The 25,830-nt window shown below is 37.4% G+C and overlaps 1 protein-coding gene across 1 annotated transcript; it reads left to right on the top strand.

Annotated features, from left to right (window-relative positions):
• The first annotated feature begins 375 nt into the window (after positions 1-375).
• LOC311304934 (tripartite motif-containing protein 16-like) lies at positions 376-24,213 on the top strand. Its single transcript, XM_084432292.1, has 7 exons — positions 376-1,031; positions 11,465-11,560; positions 11,656-11,889; positions 20,762-20,921; positions 21,380-21,427; positions 21,675-21,766; positions 23,443-24,213. Exons 1-7 carry the CDS (start codon positions 459-461, stop codon positions 23,956-23,958), a joined length of 1,719 nt encoding a protein of 572 aa, XP_084288418.1. The 5' UTR covers positions 376-458; the 3' UTR covers positions 23,959-24,213.
• The last annotated feature ends 1,617 nt before the right edge of the window (positions 24,214-25,830 follow it).

Here is a 25,830-nt window from a genome sequence, read left to right as displayed (position 1 = left end):
GAATAATGCAACAATTCTAACCCCATAGTAGAAGCTACATATGTAAATTTTACTCCTTCCAACAATGCAAAAACATTGCTTCTGCATCACAGATGATCAGCTGAGAATCTCTTCATCAAGCCAACGCGCAAACTACCGCAAATAAAACTGAAAGTAAAGCCCAACACGGACGGAATTGAGTCAATTTACTGTATAACGCAGAATTTAACGGATTGAATGGTTCATAAGCTCATAACTCGTAATTTAATGTTTTTGACTCCACTAGGGCACATAAACACAGCAGTAAAGTGACTCTCCTTCACCAGGAATGAGGAAGCTGCTTTACAGACACTCCTGTTTTACATACGTCACTCAAACACAGAAGCAGGAAACTATTTCAACTCCTCAGTTCAGGAAACAGAAACTGAAGTATTGTTGAGCTGTTGTGTTTTTGTGTCTCTCTGTGTTCATGCAGTAAAATGGCAGAAGCCAGATTTTCTCAGGATGAGTTCACGTGTCCAGTGTGTCTGGATCTCCTGAAGGAACCAGTGACTATCCACTGTGGACACAGTTACTGTAAGATCTGTATTACAGACTGCTGGAATCAGGAGGATGAGAAGAGAATCTACAGCTGCCCTCAGTGCAGACAGACCTTCAGTCCAAGACCTGCTTTAGCTAAAAACACCATTCTGGCTGAACTGGTGGAGAAACTGAAGAAGACTAAACTTCCTGCTGACTGTTACGCTGGAGCTGGAGACGTGCAGTGTGACGTCTGTACTGGAAGAAAATACAAAGCCGTCAAGTCCTGTCTGGTGTGTCAGGAATCTTACTGTCAAACTCATTTTGACCGTCATGAGGAATATCACTCTCGTAAGCCACACAAAGTGATTGATGCCACTGGACGACTGCAGGACATGATCTGCCGTAAACATGATAAAGAGCTAGAAATGTTCTGTATCACTGATCAACAGTGCATCTGTGTGTGGTGTAAGGAGTATGAACATAAAAACCACAACACTGTATCAACTGCAGCACAGAGGACAGAGAAACAGGTATGAACTGAGAGCAGAGCCGGATTATCCATAGGGGCACTTGGGCCAGTTCCCAGGGGCACCAACCATTCACAACCACTAGGGGGGCACCACATGACACACGCTTTAAAAATATTTTTCGTAAATTGTTATATTATTAACTTGAAATTCTTGAAAGACCATACATAACTCGTTTATGAACACTAATTTAACAATAATAATAATAATAAATTATAAATAAATAAAGATTACATGACCACTATCACTATAGTATGACGAGTGGATAGTGCCACGGATAACTTACCGAAGTCGACAGTCGTGTACTTTTACGTGACAGAAGGGGTACGCCGCACCACTATGGAAGGCCAACAGGGACAAAGTCTTTAAACGAAACGCGTGATTTTTGACCGCGTCAACACGCACCGTTTGTCCGCGTTAACGCGGCAATTTTTTACATGTTTATTTTGTACGTGACACGCACATTCTGGTCGTGTTAAGGCGTCAGTTGTTGTGGCGTTACCATATTATGGCAGACGCGTGACTCCAACGTGTGACTCCAACGTCGTATCACAATAAATTTATATCTATTTTCCCCACTAGCTTTTCTTATCTTTCCTTTGTTATCTTTCTAATCAATCATTCTTTTCTTGTGTTCTGATGACATTGAAAATATCATTGATACAAATTTTGTATTGTATACAAAGTTGTATATGTCAATGTCATCTCTGAATGGTTTATGAACATAGTATATATATTTTTTTAAATAATTCACTTTCTACTGGATATGAGGACTATGCAAATTATACACCATCAAAGTCACAACTTTTTGCACAATTATTAACAACAACTTTAAAGTTGAACAGATCAATTCATTATCTATAAACATAATATTCTGGAATGTGTCATTCTGAGTTTTTACTTTTGAAGGTGGTAATAATTTTAATTAACACAGTTGACCATAATGGGCGAATACACAATATGAAACTATTCACGATATTGTTTACAGGAGAAGGTGACAAGAAAGTATTTGAATAGCCTATTATTTTCAAGAAATCAACAATGAAAAAATATAAGACAGGGAAATTTTCTTTTAGTCACAAAATGCAAAACAATGTAGGTTCATGTTCAAATGTTCAAAATAGGGCTGCCAGTGTCGACTATTTTATTTATATATTTTTTGGTCATAAAGATAGATCTGAAGTGAACAATAGCCTTTAGTATGACTTAAATACATATTACAAATGAGGCAATATAATTGGTTCAAATAAAGTAATCAAAAAATTAATTATTTGATTTGATTTAACAACACTATTAAAATACATGAAGAAATATATAAACAATGAACATATGTATATTATGTACAAATGCCAACAGAGGGCGCAAGAGGGCTGACGATAATTGTTACACTTTACATCAAGAGCAGTACGGGGACGCATTGCTGCCATATACATATTATTTTTTACCCTCAATTATGTCGTAATAACGAGATCTTATGTCGTTTTAACGTCATCTTTTCTCGTAATAACGAGATCTTATGTCGTTAAAACCACATCTTTTCTCGTAATAACGTGATGCTATGTCATTAAAACGACATCTTTTTCTCATAATAACGAGATGCTATGTCATTAAAACAACATCTTTTTCTCGTAATAACGAGATGCTATGTCACTAAAATGACATCTTTTTTTTGCCTTTATAAGGACATGTGTAGTCATGTACAAAATATGCCTTTATCCACATAAAATTGACAGCCTATCGCGCCTTTATCACAATTCTACGTTCAAAAAGCTTAAGCAAATAGTAACAGCCCCCAATCAGGCAAAATGAATCAATGAGGCCCTTTTTAAAAATATATAGGCCTATACGTTTTTTTATATATATATACAGTATATATATATATATATATATATATATATATATATATATATATATATACACATAGGCTAGTATATAATATATAGCCTAAGATTTATTTTTGTTAATATACTATCTTCATTACCTAGAGATATAATTAAACAAAAAGTAGTCAAAACACATCTAACAGAAGAACATAAGTTGTTTATTTTTTACAACATTGTGTTGTATTATTTTGTTTAATTAACAAAATGTCAATCTTCATCTTTATAACAGAAGATACAATACAAAAATCTTCAAGATACAGCCATATACAATCTTCACATGTATAACGGATTGTCACCTTAAACAGTCCTTTGTGTGGTGGAATAAGCAATGCTATATAGAAATATATGGTTACCGGTAGTATCTTACTTTAAACTTTATTTAAAATATAATAAAATAATGAAGCATTTTAATTGTTTATTAATGAACTAGTCTTTTCTAAATCAGTGTAGGCTGCCTGCAAACATATCTCCGCTGTAATGTAGGCCTAGCCTATGCGCCTTTCATACGGACAGGATCACATAATCAGATGGTAGCCTACCGTATTTGCTTTCGATTGGATTTTTTTTCAATAAACTTTATATAGATAGTTATATTTCTCATGTCTGTGAGGCTTGTCTATATACACTGTTTTTCAGTTCATTTTTGAGACGCGCTCCAATTCATGAAAGCGCGCCCTGTTCATTTTCTTTTATTTTACAAAAGCACAACGTTTTCTTGTTGTTGAGAGTTTACACAAATAAAAGTAGTCGCGACTGATGTATTATTCTTTTCTGTATGACCAGAAATGATGGAGTATTTTAAGTTGTTTCCACTGTTGATATGAAAATGCGAGTGATGGCACCGGCGCGTCCATGTCATGCAGTGCGCGCTCCACACTCCGCTGTAGCGTAAATGCCTCTGGGTTAATGCGAATTAGCTCAAGGATATAGGGAATTTTAGAAATATTAATAATCATAACTCATGGTCATAATTCATAAATCGCATATGCATTTACTTTATCAATTATAGGAAATGCCTCGTTCTGTAACTGGTTTCGTCATCCGTTATTCGTCCCGCGAATAAATGTAAGACTATCACAGTTAAGAAGAAGTATTCCTGTTTACAAAACTCCAAGAAAGTTTATCTTCTGGCCACGAAGATAAAACCTCTTTGGGTTTATAAATTAAAAACTACTCAAAGTAGTTTTATAATATAGAGCCTGTAGCTTTATAGATCTTTTGTTTCATTGACTTTATAAAAAGTGGTTTTTCAAACACAGAGACAGTTAAAAGTATAAATGGGTTTATTAATAAAATGGCACACGCTAGAGATTATAAGCTACAAATATAAACGTACGTAAAATGCAAACAATAAAACAAACAAACATTTAAACAAACAAGAAAATATGTGATCAGAATAAAATGAAATGAAAGAAAGAAAGCAAGAAAGAAATAAAGAGATAAAAGATAGAGGGTAACTTTATTCACAGACCTACAAGCTAAACACCAGGAATCAGCTGTTAGAGAGAAAGATACTTGCGAGATGTGGTACTCTTTCCCGGCTGGTTTGCGTCTAGCTTCGTCTTCTGGGTCGTTTCGCAAAACGATGTAGAGGCTCACTTGAATTTAACGTTACCGAGAAAGTTCAGTCGTTTCCCTTGTCGAGGGGAAAGGCGATAGGAACTTAGTTGCAAAGAACGGCAGCTACGACTCGAACATGTGTTGGTCCGAGGAGAAGGCCTGAGCCTTTCAGATGTTTCTTGAAGCCGGGGAGAAGAGGAGATCGATGAGTGAAGAGCAGGGATCAGAGAGAAGAGAGAGAGGAAACTGAAGGTTTGGACTTTTATCAGTGTCCCAGGTACCGCCCCCTTCTTCGTGGAAGACGAATCAGATGTCGAGGTTTTTCCTAGATCCCTTTGTTTGTCTGAAACAGTGTCCTGGCTCGGGTTACAGTGTCGATTGACTTAAACCTTTCGGTTCCAGAAATATGAAGTGTGTAAACAATATATATTACTGCATTCTGCTATTGGAATTCGACTCTGTTAGATTGAGAGAATTTCAGAGATATCAAACGCATCACATGAAGGTTGTAGAAATGCAACGTTACAGGAGATATGCAGAATTACACACATTTAAAGTTGTGATTACCACATGACAAAATCATAGACACCCCAATATGACATGGTCATAACAAAAGGCACCTCAGAAATATATCAACATTTTGGGTAATGTCTTATGTGGGAAAGTCAATGAAAAATCTGTGTGTGTGTGGTGCGTTTGGGATGTGACTTGCTTGGAATGTTTGCCTTTTCCTGGGTCGTAAAGTTTTATGGTCTGGGGTAGGGTTACGAAACCATGGTTCTATTTGAGACCTTAAATTGGGAGAAACATCCTTTCGATAAACACTTAGAATTCAAAACTACACATTTAGAAAACCAAACCTCTATTATAAGGTAAAACTAATCACACACATGCATATAGGAATGTACATACATTGGGAAATAAAATAAACGATATTTCTCTTATTCTCAGTTATACACAAAAGGGTGTTTGTGTGTGTGTGTGTGTGTGTGTGTGTGTGTGTGTCATGAGGTTGTAAAGTCGGGGGATACGAGTCACATGGGTGCTGGTAAATTGGTCCTTGTGGGGCAATTATTAACCAGCAAGGACAAAGACGATGTGTTTTGCCATCACATGATCCACTTAATGCGAGAAGCAGATGTCATTGTTGCTACACCGCACAAACACTTGGATATGCACTTAATAATAGCGAACATTTATCTAGGTTAACGTTAGAGCGAGCGGCCGTGCCAGACTGATAAGTCCTCTTCATGTTTAACAAATCTAATTCTGTTGCATTTTATTGCGCCAGTTTGAAAAGGACGGATACAGATAAACGCCCAACGCTGGTGTTTTTCTTTAAACAAATTCGTTTAGTCTTTAAAATAAATATTGTTTGTGGGCTAATTAATGCCACAATAATTTGTTTATTTTATTGGCTACTTTTATTTTTCATTTTTGTTTTGCATTGAATAGGCTACCATTTAAAGGATTTGCTGTGCACCACAATGCCATCCTCCCATAGAAAGACACGTTAAGAGCCACCTATATTTTCTTTAAAGGGTTTCTATCGGAAAACGCTTAACGTATAACTAAATGCATTGCGTTCATATTCTGGGCTCATCTGCTTTTCTGTAGGATAGTATGGTTTATTAATAAGGTGTGTAGGCTACAGCATTTGATCTTTATCACTGAAGTAGCCTATTAAGCCACATTAAGCTTTTTCTTTATTATAAGGGTTTTCTATGGGAGGAAAACGCTTAGCCTATATGTGCAATTAAACACAATGTTCGTATTCTTGGCTCATCTGCTATTAATAAGGTGTGTACAGAATTTGATCTTTAAACATGAATGTCCGTTGGGGGCTGCTATTTCTTCAGCTTTTTGAACGTATGATAAAGACATGATTGGCTATCAATTTTATGTGGATAAAGGCATATGTTGTACATGACTACACATGTCCTTATAAGGCCAAGAAAATATGTTGTTTTAACGACATAAGATCTCGTTATTACGAGAAAAAGATGTAGTTAAAACGACGTAAGATCCGACATAATTGAGTGGAAAAAATATGTATGTGGCAGCAATGCGTCACCGTAGGTTTTTCATAAACTTCGATTTATGAATAAAGAATTTTCCCAGCAAAATTATTAAATTGACTATATATATTGTACAGATAAGTTTGAGTCAGAAAAGTAAAAGAAGATATCAAAATTAGATAAATGTATGTTTGAGCCAAGTTGTCCATTAATGAAACATTGTATATCATTCCACAGAGAAGAGCTATGTGAACAAGAATAAATGGTCTAACGTTTCCGTTTCCATAAAACGGAAAAGCTAAACAGCAAAAGCTGCGTTTTTCGTCTATGGGATAAGATAATCTTGTTACAGGGGTAATAATGGTGAAGAATATTAAATGATATTTCTTTTACTTTGTTTGTAATTAAAAATGAAAATGTATGTGGGTTACTCCATGCTCTATTCCAATTAATATTTTCATACAAGGGGAACCATTTGTATCTGGAGGCAGGGATAGATTTTGCACATAAAAGATTTTTTATTACTTTGTTGTTAACTTTTCTGTCTAGAAAAGATAGACCATTTATTGAAACACTGCTGTAGAAAGACCAACAAGTTAGAGCCAGTTTATGGAATATTCGCTTCTTTTTTATTAAATCCATGCAATTGGTTGATGACAAATTGCTTAAAATTAAGATACAATTAAACAAAATTCACTTTAAAGAAAGGTTTCCTGCAAAACAAAACTTATTAAGTTGTCAAAATCATGTCTCCCGATATAGCCTATTGCAAATCCAATCTTACTCATGCTATTCACTTTTCATTATCAACATGGGAAAAATAACGTTATAATATTGGGACGACGTGTGTATCAGGCGTCTTATTAGGCGACGTGCCTAGTTCAGACGTTATGATTTTTTTATACATTTCTCACGTACGCCGTCGCCACATCGCCGTAAGGTATACGTTACTACTGTGACGTCGCCATGACGTCGCCGCTGGTCTGTCGTTTGACATCTCTATCAATCCCATTCAAAAATACACACGTGCTGAGTCCCAATTCGCATACTATCCGTCCTAAATAGTATGCGAAACTAGAATTAGTACGTCCCAAATCGTAGCATGTTGAAAAGTGTATTCCAAAGATACCCGGATGGTCTACTATTTCCGGTTAGAATTCGAAGTGCAGATCAATGCACACTCTAACGGCTAATATTGCCCACAACCCATTGCGTGCGGGAGGGAGGAGCTTTGTGGTGATGGTGGTATCTATGGTGATGTAAACATGGCAGCCGGATGCCGCCGCGGAGATTCGCCCTCAGTTTTTAAGTGTAAGAATTCAAATGTTGAACCCTTATTAAAGTTATATTTTATTGTCTCGTAATATTAATGGGGTTATGTTGTGCCAAAAAGTACCGTGTTTATCTTGTAGGGACCGATGAAATAAAAAGTACAGTGTCATGCAAGTGTCTTTTTTTTTAATGTATTTCTTCTGATGTTTCTGTCTTAGATTTATAAGTTACCTTACTATAAACCCTTATGAAAATAAACACCTTTCACTACACTAACCATAGTTTAACCACACTGACTTATTTGTAGTAATACTGTGGCTGTACAAATGTTAACTTTATCAATCCAACCAAAGAAACATGGTTACTACATTTTTACTATAGTAAAAGCATGGTTCATTTTCATTGGGGTATTTTTGAGTATTATACATAAGTATAAAATACGTTAAACAATAGTTTAATATATATAAACTTTAAATATTTTAGCTTTCGTTACACACATTGCACATGAACGTCAGAACCAGCCGCCTCACAAACGACCTGCGTTTGGTTGATCTACGACGACAGCCTGCTTCACTCCTCAATTTGGTAGGACACATTGTAAATGTATTTTGGAAAAAACTATGAGGAAAAAAAGATGGGAATAGTAAATACAGTTATATTGGACATATAAGAATGAATAAAATGTAAAATGTTTTGTTAACAGTCATGGTGTGCGTAACTAGGCAACCACGTTCTCGTTCACGTTGCATGACGTCATCGAAGTATGTCCCAGAACGTGCATACTCTTTTGCTACACACTCAAAAGTATGTACTTTTTCCTCACAAAAAAAGTACATACTTTTAGGTCGTAGTATAAGTAGGCGAATTGGGACTCAGCCACGGACTGACGGCGACGGAAGGGTAGACTGCTCCTTCGCCTTCTTCAGTGTAGTCTTAGAAAAGGCACTATCCACTCGTCATATTCTTGGCGTCGGCGATGACCGCCAGGCGAATGAGGATATTCTTCTTGGGGGAGACAGGAGCGAGGAAGACTCGGGTGAGGAAGAGGACATTAATGAAAGTTTTTTGGGCAAACGTGAATTGACGCTGCCAATGAATTGATGTACATTTTGAATTGAGACATTATATAGTGCTCACTGCTCATATGCCTACATGTATTTAGTTGAACAAGTTAGTAAATTACATTTGAGAAATCACCTCGATTATGTCTGATGTTTGTGGTATAGTGCCCAGGGGCACCACACTGTCTTAATACGGCCCTGACTGAGAGGGACTGATCACACAGAAATGAAAGTGTCTTTATTTACTCACTCATTTACTCATGTTGTTCCAAACCGGTTTGACTGAGTTTCTTCTGTGGAATATAAAATATGACATTTTGAAGAATGTCTCGTCTATTTTAGTTTATACATTGAAAGTCAGTGAGAAAGTCATTGTAAGTCAATGGAGTAAAAAAGTTTCAAGCTCCAAAAAGGAGAAAAAGCATAAAAGTAATCTAAACAACTAGTGGTTAAAGAAAGGAGTACGCTTAAGTGTATTGACATGCACTTGTAAAAGTATATTTAAAAAAAACAAAAAAACTGTACTTGCAGATAATATAATATTAATGAAATGAAAGAACACTTAAAGGGATAGTTCACTTTGAAATTAATTTTTGATATGTTTTAGCTTACCTCAAGGGCATCCAAGATGTAGGTGTCTTTGTTTCCGCAGTAGTTTCAATTTTGATATTTTTAGGTCAAACCGTTGTCTGTCAATCATATAATGCAGGTCGATGGTCACTGTCTCAAAACACAAGCACAGAGTCCAAATTAAAACAATTCCCCATCGTCCAAATGAAACAATTCCCCATCATAAGTACACATTGATGGCCTAAGACACGAAACGAGCGGTTTGTGTGAGAAAACGAACAGTATTTATATCGTTGTTATCTCTTGAAAACAGCACACGTCCAAATGATCTGACGGCGCGGGCGGGTATAGATATATACATAGATGTCGCCTTGGCTACGGTTTCGTTCCAATGAACTGCAGTAGCGAAGGCGACATCTAGTGTATACATCTATACCCGCCCGCGGGCGGGTATAGATATATACACTAGATGTCGCTTGGCTACGGTTTCGTTCCAATGAACAGCAGTAGCCAAGGCGACATCTATGTTTATATCTATACCCGCCCGCGCCGTCAGATCATTTGGACGTGTGCTGTTTTCAACAGAGATAACTATTGTGAGATAACAACGATATAAATACTGTTCGTTTTCTCACACAAACCGCTCGTTTCGTGTCTTAGGCCATCAATGTGTACTTATGATGGGGAATTGTTTCATTTGGACGATGGGGAATTGTTTTAATTTGGACTCTGTGCTTGTGTTTTGAGACAGTGACCATCGACCTGCATTATATGACTGACAGACAAGAACGGTTTGACCTAAAAATATCAAAATTGAAACTACTGCGGAAACAAAGACACCTACATCTTGGATGCCCTTGAGGTAAGCTAAAACATATCAAAAATTAATTTCAAAGTGAACTATCGCTTTAAGTGCACTTAAAGCGAGTCAACTTTCATGACTGTTTCATAAGTACACTTTATAAAGTACACTTTTTTTATCATGTAAAATGAAAAGTTTTACTTTAAAGTACATTTTAATAATATTTAATATTTCAATTTTACTCAATAGAATTATGAAATTACATTATATACTTAAATCTTACTTAAGTGGGTCAAAAAGTCACTCTTAAGTTCTGCTAATTGCTTTATATTTACATTTAAATTATTATTCATAATAGTTAATAATATGATGAATATAATAATTTGTTTAATAGCAATTAACATGCAATTAGGTATCTGAAAACATTACGTTCAGTTCACACTTATTTCACAATTATATTATTTTAAAGTATATAAAAGTATATATGTAAAAGTAAAATAATTTTTAATCACAAATCAAATCAAATCATTGATAAACTCATGTATGTGGAGCCCAAATCAAATATGATGACATCAAAAACATCAAACTTCACTGGTGTTTGTGTCATGAGTCATGACATCATGGTGTTTAGTCATGTGACTGTGACATGAAAGAACCAATGAGGTTTGATGGCATCCTGGCCAAATTTGCCCCTTGGCCTCTGTCCATCATGGCCTCCTAATCATCCCCATATACTGATTGGCTTCATCGCTCTGTCTCCTCTCCACCAGTAAGCTGGTGTGTGGTGGGCGTTCTGGCGCAATATGGCTGCCGTCGCATCATCCAAGTGGATGCTGCATATTGGTGGTGGTTGAGGAGATTCCCCCCTTCCATGTAAAGCGCTTTGAGGTCTCAGAAAAAGCGCTATATAAATGTAACAAATTATTATTATTATTATGATGTTATTGATGTGTCACCATATTTTATTTGGCCTCTGTAAACCGCTGAGACATTCTTCTAAATATCCTCTGTTGTGTCTCTACAGAAAGTCACACAGGTTTGGAGCGACATGAGGGAGAGTAAATGATGATACTAATGATATAAAACTAGGCACTGATGAAATACTGCTGACATTCATTTCAGGAAACCATGAATCTGTGGTTTGAACCAGACAGTAAAAACTTACCATGCAAGATCTTTAACCACTTCACCAACTCTGGATTCATGTAACTTTAATGTTTGTATGACAGTAGTTTTATGTGTCATTCCCTGTCATTGGTTTGTCCTCCAGAAACAGCTGAAGGAGACGCAGATGAAGATCCGTCAGAGAATCCAGCAGAGACAGAAAGATCTTCAGCATCTGAGAGAGGCTGTGAAGTCTCATAAGGTGAGTCTGGAGAAGAAGAGAAGTTTGAGACGTCTCAGTTTGGACTCTGTCAGTCGTGCTGAAGCCACTGTGTGATTGTGATGTGTGTGTAACAGCGCTCTGCACAGACAGCAGTGGAGGACAGTGAGAGGATCTTCACTGAGATCATCCGCTCCATTGAGAGAAGCCGCTCTGAGGTCACACAGCGGATCAGAGATCAGGAAAAGACTGCAGTGAGTCGAGCTGAAGGACGACTGGAGCGACTGGAGCAGGAGATCAATGATCTGAGGAGGAGAGACGCTGAGCTGGAGCAGCTTTCACACACACAAGATCACATCCAGTTCCTGCAGGTAACAGAGATCTAGAAGAACAGGATCATAGTGGACTTGAGCAAGATCCTGCTATGACAGAGAAACATTTCATGAGAGCAGAATGAGCCGTTGACTGAGACCCTGTTTACACGAGAACACTCGCAGGTGAAAACGTAAAAATATTTTAGCAGATGTGCCTTTTTTTTTTAGACAGCGACTGCGTTTTTGGGGTTTAAAAACGCAAAAAAGTGAAACCACCCTCCAGAGTGGAAATTTTAAAAACGCTCCACTGCCGCGTTCCCGTCTAAAGGGTAAACACGCAGATGTTTTATCAAATTTTTATAAAAAAAAGTTTTATAGATAATTATAAACACAGGTGAAGCAAAGAGGGAACTAATGAGTAACCTAGGAGATAAATGAGAACAAAACAAGCGAAAACAAAACAAAAATTAACTAAACAGTGTCCATGTGACAACTATATTTCTTAACACACTTTAAATAGACTTTTTTTAAATTGCACTCGGTAACAGTCAAATTAAAAGTTTTAAGTTGTACATTTGAAATCATTATGTTTTAATAATATTTTGTCATGCTTTAAAGAAGTGCAGTTGACCAACATAATAAAGCACATGTAAAGTACTTGATTATAATTAAAACTCTAGTGTGTTATTCAATATTATATTTGAAATTGAACAAACAATTTTCAATAGAAATTACATTGAGTATATTTTAGTTTATCATAAATGTGTGTCAGTTCATTCAGCAGTAACTTTAACCATATTTCAAAGACAATAGAAATAATTCTGAAATTACATATACAGATACTTAAATCCTACTTAAGTTGGTCAAAAAGCTCTCTAAATATTAGCTAGTTGCATTTAATTTAAATTTAGACTATAAGACATTCATTTAATTAAAATAAATATGTTAATTATAATTTAGAAAATAATTGAAAAATAATTAATTGTCTGAAAGCATTACATTCAATATGCTCTTAAGTATATATATTTATATATATATATATATATATATATATATTTATTTTTATTTATTTGTTTATTCACAGAACACAACAAGTTCATATTTACAGATTTAAAGAAGATACCATTCTGTAAAAAGGACTCCCCAGAAGCCATACCGGCTTATAAATAGGGCCCTTCAAGACACATAATCAGCACTAATAACAAAAAAAAAAAAAATTGACCACCCACCCAATACCCATCCACACCAACAACAACACCATTCATCACAAAATATCCTCCCACCAGCCAGCTTACATCACACATCTCATCCATCCCTCAAACAAAATCCAAAAGAATTCAAACATCACAAAAGAAAGTCAGATAAATCAATAAAATATGAAACCTTCAGCCTTATGGGGTCTATCATGCATAATGTTGTAACAATTTGTGTTTAAAATGCTTTTTAAATATATCAAGAGAAGGTAATTCCTTTATAGAATTGTCAATCTCATTCCAGATCCCAGGACCCTTACATGCTATACTAAAGCTAGTACACTTCAGCTTACGCTTTTTCCCTCGTAATAGAGTTCTCCTTCTAGTGTTATGGTCATGAGTAGACAAGGTAACTGGAATGAGATGGCAAAGTTTTGGATGCAATTTATAAACTACGTTATAATACAAGCATTTTGAAAACTGTTGCACTCAGCGAGCTTCAGAAGCTTATACCTATAAAAAAGCGGACCAGAGGGAGCATCATAATTTGCCCATGATATAACACGTATAACTTTCTTCTGTAGAATCTGCAATTTTTCAAGATGGCTTGGATACATGTTACACCATATAATATTACAATAATTTAAATGTGATTCAAAAAGAGACCGGTACAATGTTAAGTCAAGTCAAGTCAAGTTTATTTATATAGCGCTTTTCACAATACAGATTGTATCAAAGCAGCTTCACAGTATTAAATTAAAATAATACATCAATGTTTGTTTCTAGTGTAAAACGTCCACGTTTGGTAATGCTGATCGATAGTATTGTTGATTGATTAATTAAATTAAGTATCCCCAAATATCCCCAACTGAGCAAGCCAAAGGCAACAGTGGCAAGGAACCGAAAAACTCCATCAGGTGACCTAATGGAGAAAAAAAAACCTTGGGAGAACCCAGGCTCAGTCAGGGGCCAGTTCTCCTCTGGCGTTTATGAACTAGAGGTCGGATTTAACTGTAAGATTAAAAGTATTATATGAATGCCTGGCTGAAGAGATGCGTCTTTAATCTAGTTTTAAACTGGGAGAGCGAGTCTGAGCAACGAACAGTATCAGGAAGACTATTCCAGAGTTTTGGAGCTAAATATGAAAATGCTCTCCCTCATTTGGTGGACCTAGATATCCTAGGTATGACCAAAAGCCTTGAATTTAGTGATCTTAAAGAGCGCGATGGATTATAGGGCGATAGAAGATCCGTTAAATAGACTGGAGCTAAGCCGGTTAGGGCTTTATAAGTCAGTAGCAATACCTTATAATTAATACGGAGCTTTATAGGTTACCAATGTAGTGATGATAAAATCGGTGTTATATGATCATATTTTCTTGATCTAGTAAGAACTCTAGCGGCTGCATTTTGGACTAAGTGTAGCTTGTTTATTGAGGATGCAGGACAACCAGCTAATAAAGCATTACAGTAATCTAGTCTCGAGGTCATGAATGCATGAACTAACTTTTCTGCATCAGAAACTGATAGCATATTACGTAGCTTAGCAATGTTTCTAAGGTGGAAAAAGGCTGTTCTTGTAACATATGAAATATGATTTTCAAAAGACAGGTTGCAGTCTAGTATAACACCCAGGTATTTTACTGTAGAGGATAAAGTAACAGGACATCCTACTATGTTAAAGTTGTATTGCGAGAGGTTTTGTGTGCAGTTTTTTGAACCAATAAGTAGTACCTCTGTCTTGTCTGGATTTAATAAAAGAAAATTGTGCGTCATCCAATCTTTTATATCTTTAACACACTCTGTTAGTTTGGATAATTTAGCGTTTTCATCTGGCCTTGATGAAATATAGATTTGAGTGTCATCAGCATAACAATGGAAACAAATTTCATGTTTCCTTATAATATTTCCAAGTGGCATCATATATACTGAGAATAACAGAGGGCCTAACACAGATCCCTGCGGCACTCCATAGTTTACTGGAGTTATGATCGATTTTTCTCCATTCAAATAGACAAAATGGTAGCGGTCAGATAGGTATGATCTGAACCAGCTTAATGCTTGTCCTTGAACACCAGTATAATTTTGTAGTCGATCTAAGAGTATTGTGTGATCTAGGCTTGTCCCGATCCGATCCACGGCATCGGTATCGTGCCGATACTGGCCCAAAACGCTAGATCGGATATCGGAGGGGAGAAAAATAATTATCCGATACCTATGATCGATACCTATTAGGGGTGGAACGGTACATGTATTCGTACTGAACGTACGTTCGGTGCATGGATTTACACGGAGAATACACAGCATAAAAATAAATAAAACTCGCGTGCACATTAATTAATGTGATACTGTTAGATACACGCATAGACATATGCAGGAACGCGCGTCTGTATCGCTTCAAACGCTCGCTTTATCATTATACGCGCGCAGCGCATCCTATTCGCTTTGGACGCGCGAATGGATTCAAACTGTTCAAGCATCGAACTAGACGCGATAGACGCGAATTTGACGCTCTATTCGCGTTTGGTGTGAACGCAGCAAAATGAACAGGCTGCGATGTCAAGATTGCATTGCTGGAATGTGTGTGTGTGTGTGTGTGTGTGTGTGTGTGTGTCAGAGAGAGAGAGGCATAAAAACATACTCCGTCATTTTCATACAGGACATCATTAAAACTGCAAAAAGGGTTTACACATTCTTCATTGAATAAAAAAGAAAATCAAATGTGTTTTTAAAAGTAGTATTATGTTATACAGAAATAAATTACTTATAATTCAGATGAGAATAAAGTTAAAGTTAATTAAAATTTTAAGGAAACAAATATATTGATCTGAAATATAGCAAATTAATTTTAAACTCATTCAGGTACAATTACCAAACATATCTCAAGGTCTTTTGAATAAAGGGTGGCAGTCTTTCATTATCATCTGTTGTTGTTGACTATATACTGGAGAAGTATTTGTTCTCCATTTGAGTGAGATGTTTTTATGTGGCTAATTGAGCAAAGTGCTTCCATATATTTTATTATTAGTAGTATTCGTTCAAGAATAAAATAAAAATATCGGATTGATATTGGTATCGGCAAATAGCCAAAGCTGCGGCATCGGTATCGTATCGGAAGTGAAAAAGTGGTATCGGGACATCCCTAGTGTGATCTATAGTATCGAACACAGCACTAAGATCATGTAAAACTAATATTGAGATACAGCCTTGGTCAGAAGCTAAAAGTAAATCATTTGTGATTTTAACGAGCGCAGTTTCAGTGCTATGATGCGGTCTGAATCCAGACTGAAACTTTTCATAGATGTCATTTTCTTGCAAGAAAGAGCCCAGTTGGGCGGACACAGCTTTTTCTAGTATTTTAGACATAAAAGGAAGATTTGAAATGGGTCTATAATTTGCTAGATTATGTGGGTCTAATTGTGGTTTCTTAATGAGTGGTTTTATAACTGCCAGTTTAAATGTTCTAGGAACATGACCTAAAGATAAAGATGAGTTAATAATATTGAGGAGAGGCTCTTTCACTACAGGTAACACTTCTTTCAGTAGTTTAGTTGGTATAGGATCTAATAAACATGTTGTTGTTTTAGATGAAGTGATAAGTTTATTTAACTCTATTTGTTCTATAGTTGTAAAGCACTGTAATTGTTCTTGCGGGGTGATAATTGAGGCTAAATTATAAGGCGCGATTGAGGATTGAACGTTTACAATTGTGGTTCTGATGTTTTCTATTTTCTCAGTGAAGAAGTTCATGAAATCATTACTACTAAACTGTAACGGGATATTCTGTTCAGGTGACATCTGTTTATTTGTTAGTCTAGCCACGGTGTTAAATAAAAACCTATAGGGTTGTTTTGGTTATTTTCTATTAGTTTGCGGAGGTGCTCAAAAGGAAGAAGAGCATCAAAAGGAAGGTCATATCTTAATTTATAGAACAGGGGCCGTATTCACAAAGAATTTTAAGGCTAAAAGTAGCTCCTAACTGGCGAATTTAGGAGCAACTCCTAAAAATAATGGCCGTGTCACTCGTAACTTTAGGACTCCTAATTTTTTTGACTAAGAGTAATTCACGAAGCATTTTAGCCCTAAAAGTAGCACCTAAGCCTGGGACAGCTTAAAAGAAGTCGAGAGGACTCCTAACTCACTAAGACCTATTCACAAACCGCTTTTGTGGCATTTCACGCTGCGATGTTTTGAAATGCGTATGCGGCGGCTGCAGGAGCTTCCAATCGCGAGGGAACAATTTTGCATTGTAGGCACAACTAGGGATGCAATAACGCCACCAACAACAACCAAAACTAGGCTACTCACTGCATGTAAACTAATTGTAACGTTTCATTGTGAATCAAATTAAAATGTTCTTCTCTTTGCAAACGTAGGCAGAGGCATATAGTGACAGATTAATTCAATAATGTTGCAAAGATATTGCATCAATCCATTATGTTTCATTAGGCTACTAGGCTATTTGTTTTGCCTTTTTATTCATTTAGGCTATTTATTCAGTTATTCATCATCTTCCGTCCTTCGCACTACTTGTGTAGCGCACGCATTCTCAGACCTGTCACCTGTCACTCATCATCGTACGGGAGGTGTTTGGAATCATTCCAGCATTACAATCATCAGCCAATCAAGGTGGTCACTTCAGTCAAGCTCGTGCATGAGTAATGACGTCATCCATAGCAACGAAGACTCACTCTTAGTTTAGGAGTTGTCATTTTTCTTTACTAAGAGTAGGTCTGAAAGGCGTTGTGAATAACTTTTAAGAGAAAACTCCTAGCTAAAATATTTTAGTGCGATTTAGGAGTACTCCTAGTGGTAAGATAAAATGCTTTGTGAATACGGCCCCAGGCCAACATATTTTGACAATTCCTTTGTTAAAAACTCTATATGTTGTTTAAAGTTTAAGGACTCATCTAAATAAATTCCTAAGAATTTGATGTTCTCTACTCTTTCAATTACTTTATTATGTATTTTGATTTGTATCCTTTAAATGTTTGTCCGGCTTCTATTTGAACGAAATATAATAAATTTGGTTTTAGTTACATTTACAGATAATTTGTTATATTTAAACCAACTATCTACTTTAACTAATTCCTCATTAACAAGCTTTTGTAAAATATCAAGATTTTTATGGGACAAAAAAAGGTTAGTGTCATCTGCAAAGATAACCTGATGAAAAATATTTGATGAAGTTATAATGTCATTTACATACAAAATAAAAAGAAGTGGACTTAATATGGAGCCCTGGGGCACTCCACAAACAATATCTGTGCATTCTGAATAGCTATTGTTTATTTGGACAAATTGCTCCCTGTCAGTTAGGTAGCTTTTGAACCAGCTGAGTGCATTCCCTCTGACACCATAGTGTTGCAATTTCCCAATTAGAATTTCTAAATCAATGGTGTCAAAGGCTTTTGATAAATCTAAAAATACACCAATACCAATCTCACCATTATCTATAGCGTCATTGATTTTTTCAATGAGATCCAGAATTGCCAAACAAGTAGAGCTCTTTTTCCTAAAGCCATATTGAGATGGGATGAGTATATCCATTTTATCCAGGTAACCACTAAGTCTATTGTACACAACCCTCAAGTACCTTGGAAAAAGTAGGTAGAATGGATGTGTATATATATATATATATATATATATATATATATATATATATATATATATATATATATATATATATATATACAGTGCTATGCATAAGTTTAGACACCCATGCTAAAGTTGACTAAAAAGAGGAATAAAAAATCATCTTTTGGAAATTGAATAAAAAAATTAGGAAAAATCCAACCTTTAAGGACACCAATTTTCTTTGTGAATGAATAATGTATCGTAAATAAATAAATGTTCTTCCTTAAAATACAGGGTGCATAAGTTTGGACACCCCTATGTTAAATTCCCATAGAGGCAGGCAGATTTTTATTTTTAAGTATTTTTATTTTATTTTTTGTTTAGGATACTATGCATCCTGATAAAGTTCCCTTGGCCTTTGGAATTAAAATAGCCCCATATCATCACATAGCCTTCACCATACCTAGAGATTGGCATGGGGTACTTTCCATAAGATCATCTCTCAATGCAAATCAAACTAGCTATTAGGCTAACTGAAATAAAACCATGCCAATCTCTAGGTATGGTGAAGGCCATGTGATGATGTGGGGCTATTTTAATTCCAAAGGCCAAGGGAACTTTATCAGGATGCATAGTATCCTGGATCCATGAAGTAACTGGCCTTTAAAAATAAAAATCTGCCTGCCTCGATGGGAATTTAACATAGGGGTGTCCAAACTTATGCACCCTGTATTTTAAGGAAGAACATTTATTTATTTACGATACATTATTCATTCACAAAGAAAATTGGTGTCCTTAAAGGGACAATAAGTAGCTTTTTAGGTATTTTATTATCTCAAATCAATATTTTTATTCATAAATATGCCCTCAATGGTGTACAAATACCTATGCCAATGATCAGACTAATCCTCGTAAACGAAGAATTTATTATCTTTATATACATGGGACGGTAGGTCCACGGAGGCTTCCATGTAGTTCCGCCATCTTGAAAAACAATAATAGCAGAGAGGGACAAAAAGTACTAGGCCAACACGTTTCGTTCAGAGCCAGCGTCACGTGACTGAAGCCAGCAGAAGCGGAGGAGCAGAGCAGTTGAGAGGCGCTTGTCACTGCCGCGGCAAGTTTAAAAGGATGCACTGCACGGTTATTTATACACCGTTCATTCATACATACATATGAGTCACAGGATAAGGAGTCCTCGTCATCGAAAAAGTCCAAAATAGACCGTAAAAGGAAACGTGACCGGAGATTACAAAAACAAGGGTTAATGTCGGGATAGCTAATGCAGGAGAAAGCTTTCAAAACAAGAGATGCTGAAGTTGCCTGCTTTCTTCTCGACAGGTAAGTCAATGTTACGGTCTTAATTACAAGCTTATTTTTCATTGCTTGGTTGTGAACTTTATTATACTGTATAGATAGTAGAACATTTATAGTTATATCTATTTATCTATTCATAGTAAGTTAAACAGGCTCTTTGATGAATAGCAGCTATTGAGTAAAGGAACGTTAGAGAAGGCACGGATGATGATGATATCTAACAATGCACGTACTTCAAAAATATAACAAATAAAGGCGGCATTACTACTAACTACCATAGTTAATGTTTTTCACAGTCAGTAATTTATACTGTAACATTCTTTTTTTCGTTGATTCAAGTTTCAGTTTGTTTTAAATAACAAACCTGTTCACCCGAAGGAAAACTCGAAGTGCTATTATAAGACATCCTATCATAGCTTTTTGGTACATAACGCGCATTTGAAAAAGTGAGGCGCTGGAGAGCATTATTCGTTTGAATGCAAAATACAGTTTCACCACTAGATGGGAGAAATTCCTACTTAGTGTCCCTTTAAAGGTTGGATTTTTCCTATTTTTTTTAATTAAGGCATTAAGATCAATTTCCAAAAGATGATTTTTTATTCCTCTTTTTAGTCAACTTTAGCATGGGTGTCTAAACTTATGCATATCACTATATATATATAATTCTAGAGTTTGTAGCATTAAATGATGAGTATGAGAAGAATGTGCTGATTGTGTGAAAGTGCTGGATTGAAGCGAGTCACTGAAGAGAAGTCAAGTCAACAAGAGCCGCTCAGATCTGATATAGTGCAGGTTATTGGCTGAAGTGTGGAGATGATGAGTTTTGATTTCTGTTTTCTGTAGAGTTTCCAGTCTCTCTCAGCACCTCCTGAATCTACAGACGAACCCGACGTTTCCTTCAGTTCTCTCTCCTCTTTTGATGGCGTGAGAGAATCTGTCCGTCAGCTGAGAGACAAACTGGAGGATTTCTGCAAAGAGGAGATCAAGAAGATCTCAGACGGAGGTAAAGTCCTGCGCCTCGTTTATACAGACGTGTGGAGAAAGATCCCAAATCTGAACGTACAACCGTTTCCGAAATGTTCCTATGATTGTTAAAATGTCTATTTTAACAAAAATGTAATTAAATGCTTCCCAGTTTTAAATCAGTTATTAATAAATTAAATTCAAGTCAATCAAATCCTCCTACAGAACGGCCACAAATATCTCTTGATGATTCAGAAATACGACTCATCATCGTGGACAAGCGTTTATACACACATGACGGAGGATGAAATCCATGGAATTTAGGATCAATCCGATGTGTGTGTTTTATAAATGAAGCCCCTGGAGATTATTAATCTGCTCTCAGAAATAAGTCCATCATCTAATATTATAGAGCATCATATTAGAAATGTCTTAGAAATGAATGTATTTTATCTTGTCATTTCTCTTCACACTGTTCATGTCTGTTTATTTCCACAGTCACTTTCACCAACATGAATCCCAAGACCAGGAACGACTTCCTACAATGTGAGTCTCTAGAAAACAAGCAGAAAAACTCACTGAATGTGTTCATGTTCTTCCTGTAGAAGGAGAAATAAATCATGATAGAAGAGTTTTATAATTGATCATGTAAATGATGATTTGCACAGGATATTTGGTCAGCTGTACTGAGACACTGATGATACACTGAACATTGATTCATGAAGAGTTCAGATACATTAATAGATCAGACAGATTCATAATTCCTGTTTCTGATGTGTTTTCTCTCCATCAGATTCCCATCAGCTCACATTTACATTTACATTTACATTTACATTTAGTCATTTAGCAGACGCTTTTATCCAAAGCGACTTACAAATCAGGACTAAATTAAGCGAGTCATCATGAAGAGGCAAAAGACAACAACAACGCAAGAAGTGTTCAGAATACGAAGTTCAGGCATTATTCAGAGTAGCATAAGCATGATAAGTGGGATTTTAAGGGAAAGGTTTTTTTTTTTTTTTTTTTTTTTTATGAGTTTAGGTGCTCATGGAAGAGATGGGTTTTCAGCTGTTTTTTGAATGTTGTCAGGGATTCAGCATTCCGGATGAGGGTGGGGAGAGTGTTCCACCAGCATGGAACTGTGAATGAGAATGATCTGGAAAGTGATCTTGTGGCTTTCTGTGATGGAACCACGAGACGTCGCTTGTTGATTGATCGTAGGCGTCTGGTGGGGATGTAGGCTCGTAGGAGTGAGTGAAGGTAGGAGGGAGCTGAGCCTGTGATAGATCTGTAAGCAAGCGTCAATGCCTTGAACTTGATGCGAGCAGCGAGAGGTAGCCAGTGCAGAGAGATTAACAGAGGGGTGACGTGGGCCCTCTTGGGCTCGTTGAAGACAAGACGAGCTGCAGCATTCTGGATCATCTGAAGAGGTTTGGTAGCACATGCTGGAAGTCCGGCCAGAAGAGCATTGCAGTAGTCAAGCCTAGAAATGACCAGGGCCTGGACGAGGAGTTGTGTTGCGTGCTCAGTTAGGAAAGGCCTGATCTTCCTGATGTTGTGCAGCGCAAACCTGCATGATCGAGCTGTCTTTGAAATGTGATCTGTGAAGGTCAGCTGGTCATCAAACGTTACTCCCAGATTTCTGACCGACCTTGATGGTGTGATTGATGATGAATCAAGCTGGATGGTGAAGTCGTGCTGTAGAGACGGATTGGCAGGGAGGACGAGCAGCTCAGTCTTTGCCAGGTTGAGCTGCAGGTGATGTTCCTTCATCCATGTGGAGATGTCTGCCAGACAGCTCGAGACCCGTGCAGCTACTGTGGGATCATCTGGTCGAAATGAGAGGAAGAGTTGTGTGTCATCAGCATAGCAGTGGTAGGAGAAACCATGTGCCTGTATGATGTGTCCCAGTGATGTAGTGTAGATGGAGAAGAGGAGGGGACCGAGAACTGAACCCTGGGGAACCCCTGTGGTCAGTTGATGTGCTCTGGATACCTCGCCTCTCCATGCGACTTTGAAGGACCTACCTGTGAGATAGGATTCAAACCAGTCGAGTGAAGTTCCTGTGATGCCCAGTGATGAGAGGCTGGACATAAGGATCTGATGGTTCACGGTGTCGAAGGCAGCAGACAGATCAAGGAGAATGAGGAGTGAAGATTTGGAAGCAGCTTTTGCAATCCGTAGGGCTTCTGTGACCGACAGTAGTGCAGTCTCAGTTGAATGCCCTTTCTTGAAGCCAGATTGGTTGACATCCAGCTGGTTGTTTAGAGACAAGAAGGATGTTACTTGGTTGAAAACAGCTCTTTCAAGTGTTTTTGCAATGAATGGTAGGAGAGAGATGGGTCTGTAATTCTCTACAAAAGATGTGTTTAGCGTTGGTTTTTTAAGCAGTGGAGTGACCCGAGCCTGCTTGAATGCTGTAGGGAAGGTGCCAGTATGGAGGGATGAGTTGATGATGTGTGTGAGTGCTGGTAGAAGTGTGGGAGAGATGGCTTGTAGAAGGTGTGAGGGGATGGGGTCTAGAGGGCAGGTGGTAGGGTGACTGGAGAGGAGAAGTGTAGATACTCACTCTGGATCTGAACACAGTGCATAAACGCATCCGTCTGTCTGAGAGGAAAAGAGTGATTACTGGCACTGATACAGATCAGCCGTATCCTGATCATCCAGACAGATTTGATCAGTATCCTCAGGTGTTGTGTAGAGAGAATGTGTGGGGACGCTGTTACTGGGAGATTGAGTGGACTGGAGAATATGGTGTGTTTATATCAGTGTCATATAAGAGCATCAGCAGGAAGGGACGGGGTAATGAGTGTGCGTTTGGATTTAATGATCAGTCCTGGAGTTTGTACTGCTCTTCCTCTAGTTACACATTGTGGCACAATAACATACGCACTTCCCTCCCTGTAAAGCCCATCAGCAGAAGAATAGGAGTGTATGTGGATCACAGTGCAGGAACTCTGTCCTTCTACAGCGTCTCTGACACAATGAGCCTCATCCACACAGTCCAGACCACATTCACTCAGACGCTCTATCCTGGGTTTTATGTTTATTCTGGATCATCAGTGAAACTGTGTTGATGTTTCAGAACAGATTGTAGAGAGATTTTACCCATAATACTTTGAGCTGCATGATAAATCATTAACAGTGAGATACAGAGACTCTTATTTTAATTTTCTTTAATATCTTAACTTCTGCCACAGAAATAACAGAATACATGTGTGTGTTAAATCCTTCTTTATAGAGACAATAAGCATGATGTGTGTGTGTTTATCAAGCTATAATTGTATTGATGGAAATCATATTAAAGGGCACCTATTATGCCCCTTTTCACAAGATGTAAAATAAGTCTCTGATGTCCCCAGAGTGTGTATGTGAAGTTTTAGCTCAAAATACCCAACAGATCATTTTTTACAGCATTTTTAAATTGACATTTTCTGGGGCTGAGAAAAACGCACCGTTTTAGTGTGTATCCCTTTAAATGCAAATGAGCTGCTGCCGGCCCAAAGGGCGGAGCCTCACGAACTTGCTCTCAAAGCCAGGACAATCTCATCTGATAATATCAAAACAGAAACTCTCAGTAGCGGTGTTCATTTCGACCTGGAGTCGGACAATAATGCCCACAGAGCCAGAGAATATATGCTGTATGGAGACAGAACAGGAATAGTTTAGTTTAATTACGGTTATAACTCATTTGTCATCTGCTTTTATCCACTATTAATACAAGCCTGCTGTAGCAAACCCTGTCTATGATGACCAAAATATTCTGACGAGTTCAATGAAGTTTATTGTACATCACACAAAAGATGAAGCGTCAGTTTTACTCCAGAAAATCACTGTAAGAGCTAATAAACATAGTGCGCATTAAAGTCTTATCATAGTACCAAGAGGCGAAACTCAATAGAACGTTCCATTGCAACAAACTCACCCATGCGCAGAGCTGCAGCTCCGCCATCTTGGACTGAACGCAACACAGCTGTCATAGAATTGAACAATACCGGTTCCAATTCAAAAGCGGTTAAGGGAACTAAATAGTAGTTTCTAGTTTTTAATATCTCTATAGCAGACATCCCAAGTCTCCCGGAAGTTCCGGGAGTCTCCCGCATATTGATAGTGGCTCCCTGATGCCGCAAATTAGCTAAAATCTCCCGGAATCAAGAGCGAGCGAGCAAGAGCGTCAATAGATTTCAATCTATGAAATGCTAACGTTAGTTGATTGGTTGTACACTGGTAGTTGTTGCAGTTGATGGCAGAACACTGTTTTCTTTGTTTCCAATTATTTCTAGACTGTTAATGCTGTATATGGTAGTTGTGCTAACGGTAAAGCCGTTGGTTCAGTCCAAAATGGCGACAGCGCAACAGCAGCGCCATCTAGCGATTGTTGTCAAAACTGCAACGGAGTTTCACCTCTTGGTACTTCATAGTCTTATCCATAAATTTTCTCTCTCTCCCTTTCATTGTCATCAACATACATAGCGAAGTACACAAAACACTCGTTACAACCAACCAACAGTAAACAAATATATATACACACCTTTTCAGTGGGTGCTTAATAAACTGGAAAAACGACTCGATGAGCTGTCATAAAGTGTGCGCTCTCATTTTCATTTCTTCTGTGATCAGTCACGTTAGGCCTGTCGCTCCGGAGACTGGATCACAAACAGTTGGTACAGATCCATCCTCGAGTAACAACGGGAGTAAATGAAGACTGCTACTATATGTTCATTCTTACATCCAACAACAAAACACCTCAATCCCTTAGGAGACATTCTTGTCTACAGCTGCTCTGGCGTGGAAACACTGGTGGACTGTGTCCAGCTCACTCAGGGCGGGTCTATGCTCAAACTGCAGTGTCAATCAACAGTCGTGGGCGGGGCCTGTGCAAAGTGACGTCACATTGCCCCGAATCTGAGAACAGCTTGTTCTGAGACAGTGTTTATGATTTATGGAGA

Source organism: Rutilus rutilus, assembly GCF_951802725.1.
Source record: "Rutilus rutilus genome assembly, chromosome: 1".
NCBI lineage: Eukaryota > Metazoa > Chordata > Actinopteri > Cypriniformes > Leuciscidae > Rutilus > Rutilus rutilus.
Note: the sequence above shows the minus strand (reverse complement) of the source record. Positions and strands in the feature narration are given on the sequence as shown.

Bases quoted from the DNA above. Each gene is read 5' to 3' on its own strand.
- LOC311304934 (XM_084432292.1), top strand. From the start codon at position 459: ATGGCAGAAGCCAGATTTTCTCAGGATGAGTTCACGTGTCCAGTGTGT. The intron at 20,922-21,379 runs GTAAAGTCCTGC...TTATTTCCACAG, and splicing joins CAAGAAGATCTCAGACGGAG to TCACTTTCACCAACATGAAT. The intron at 21,428-21,674 runs GTGAGTCTCTAG...TCTCTCCATCAG, and splicing joins CAGGAACGACTTCCTACAAT to ATTCCCATCAGCTCACATTT.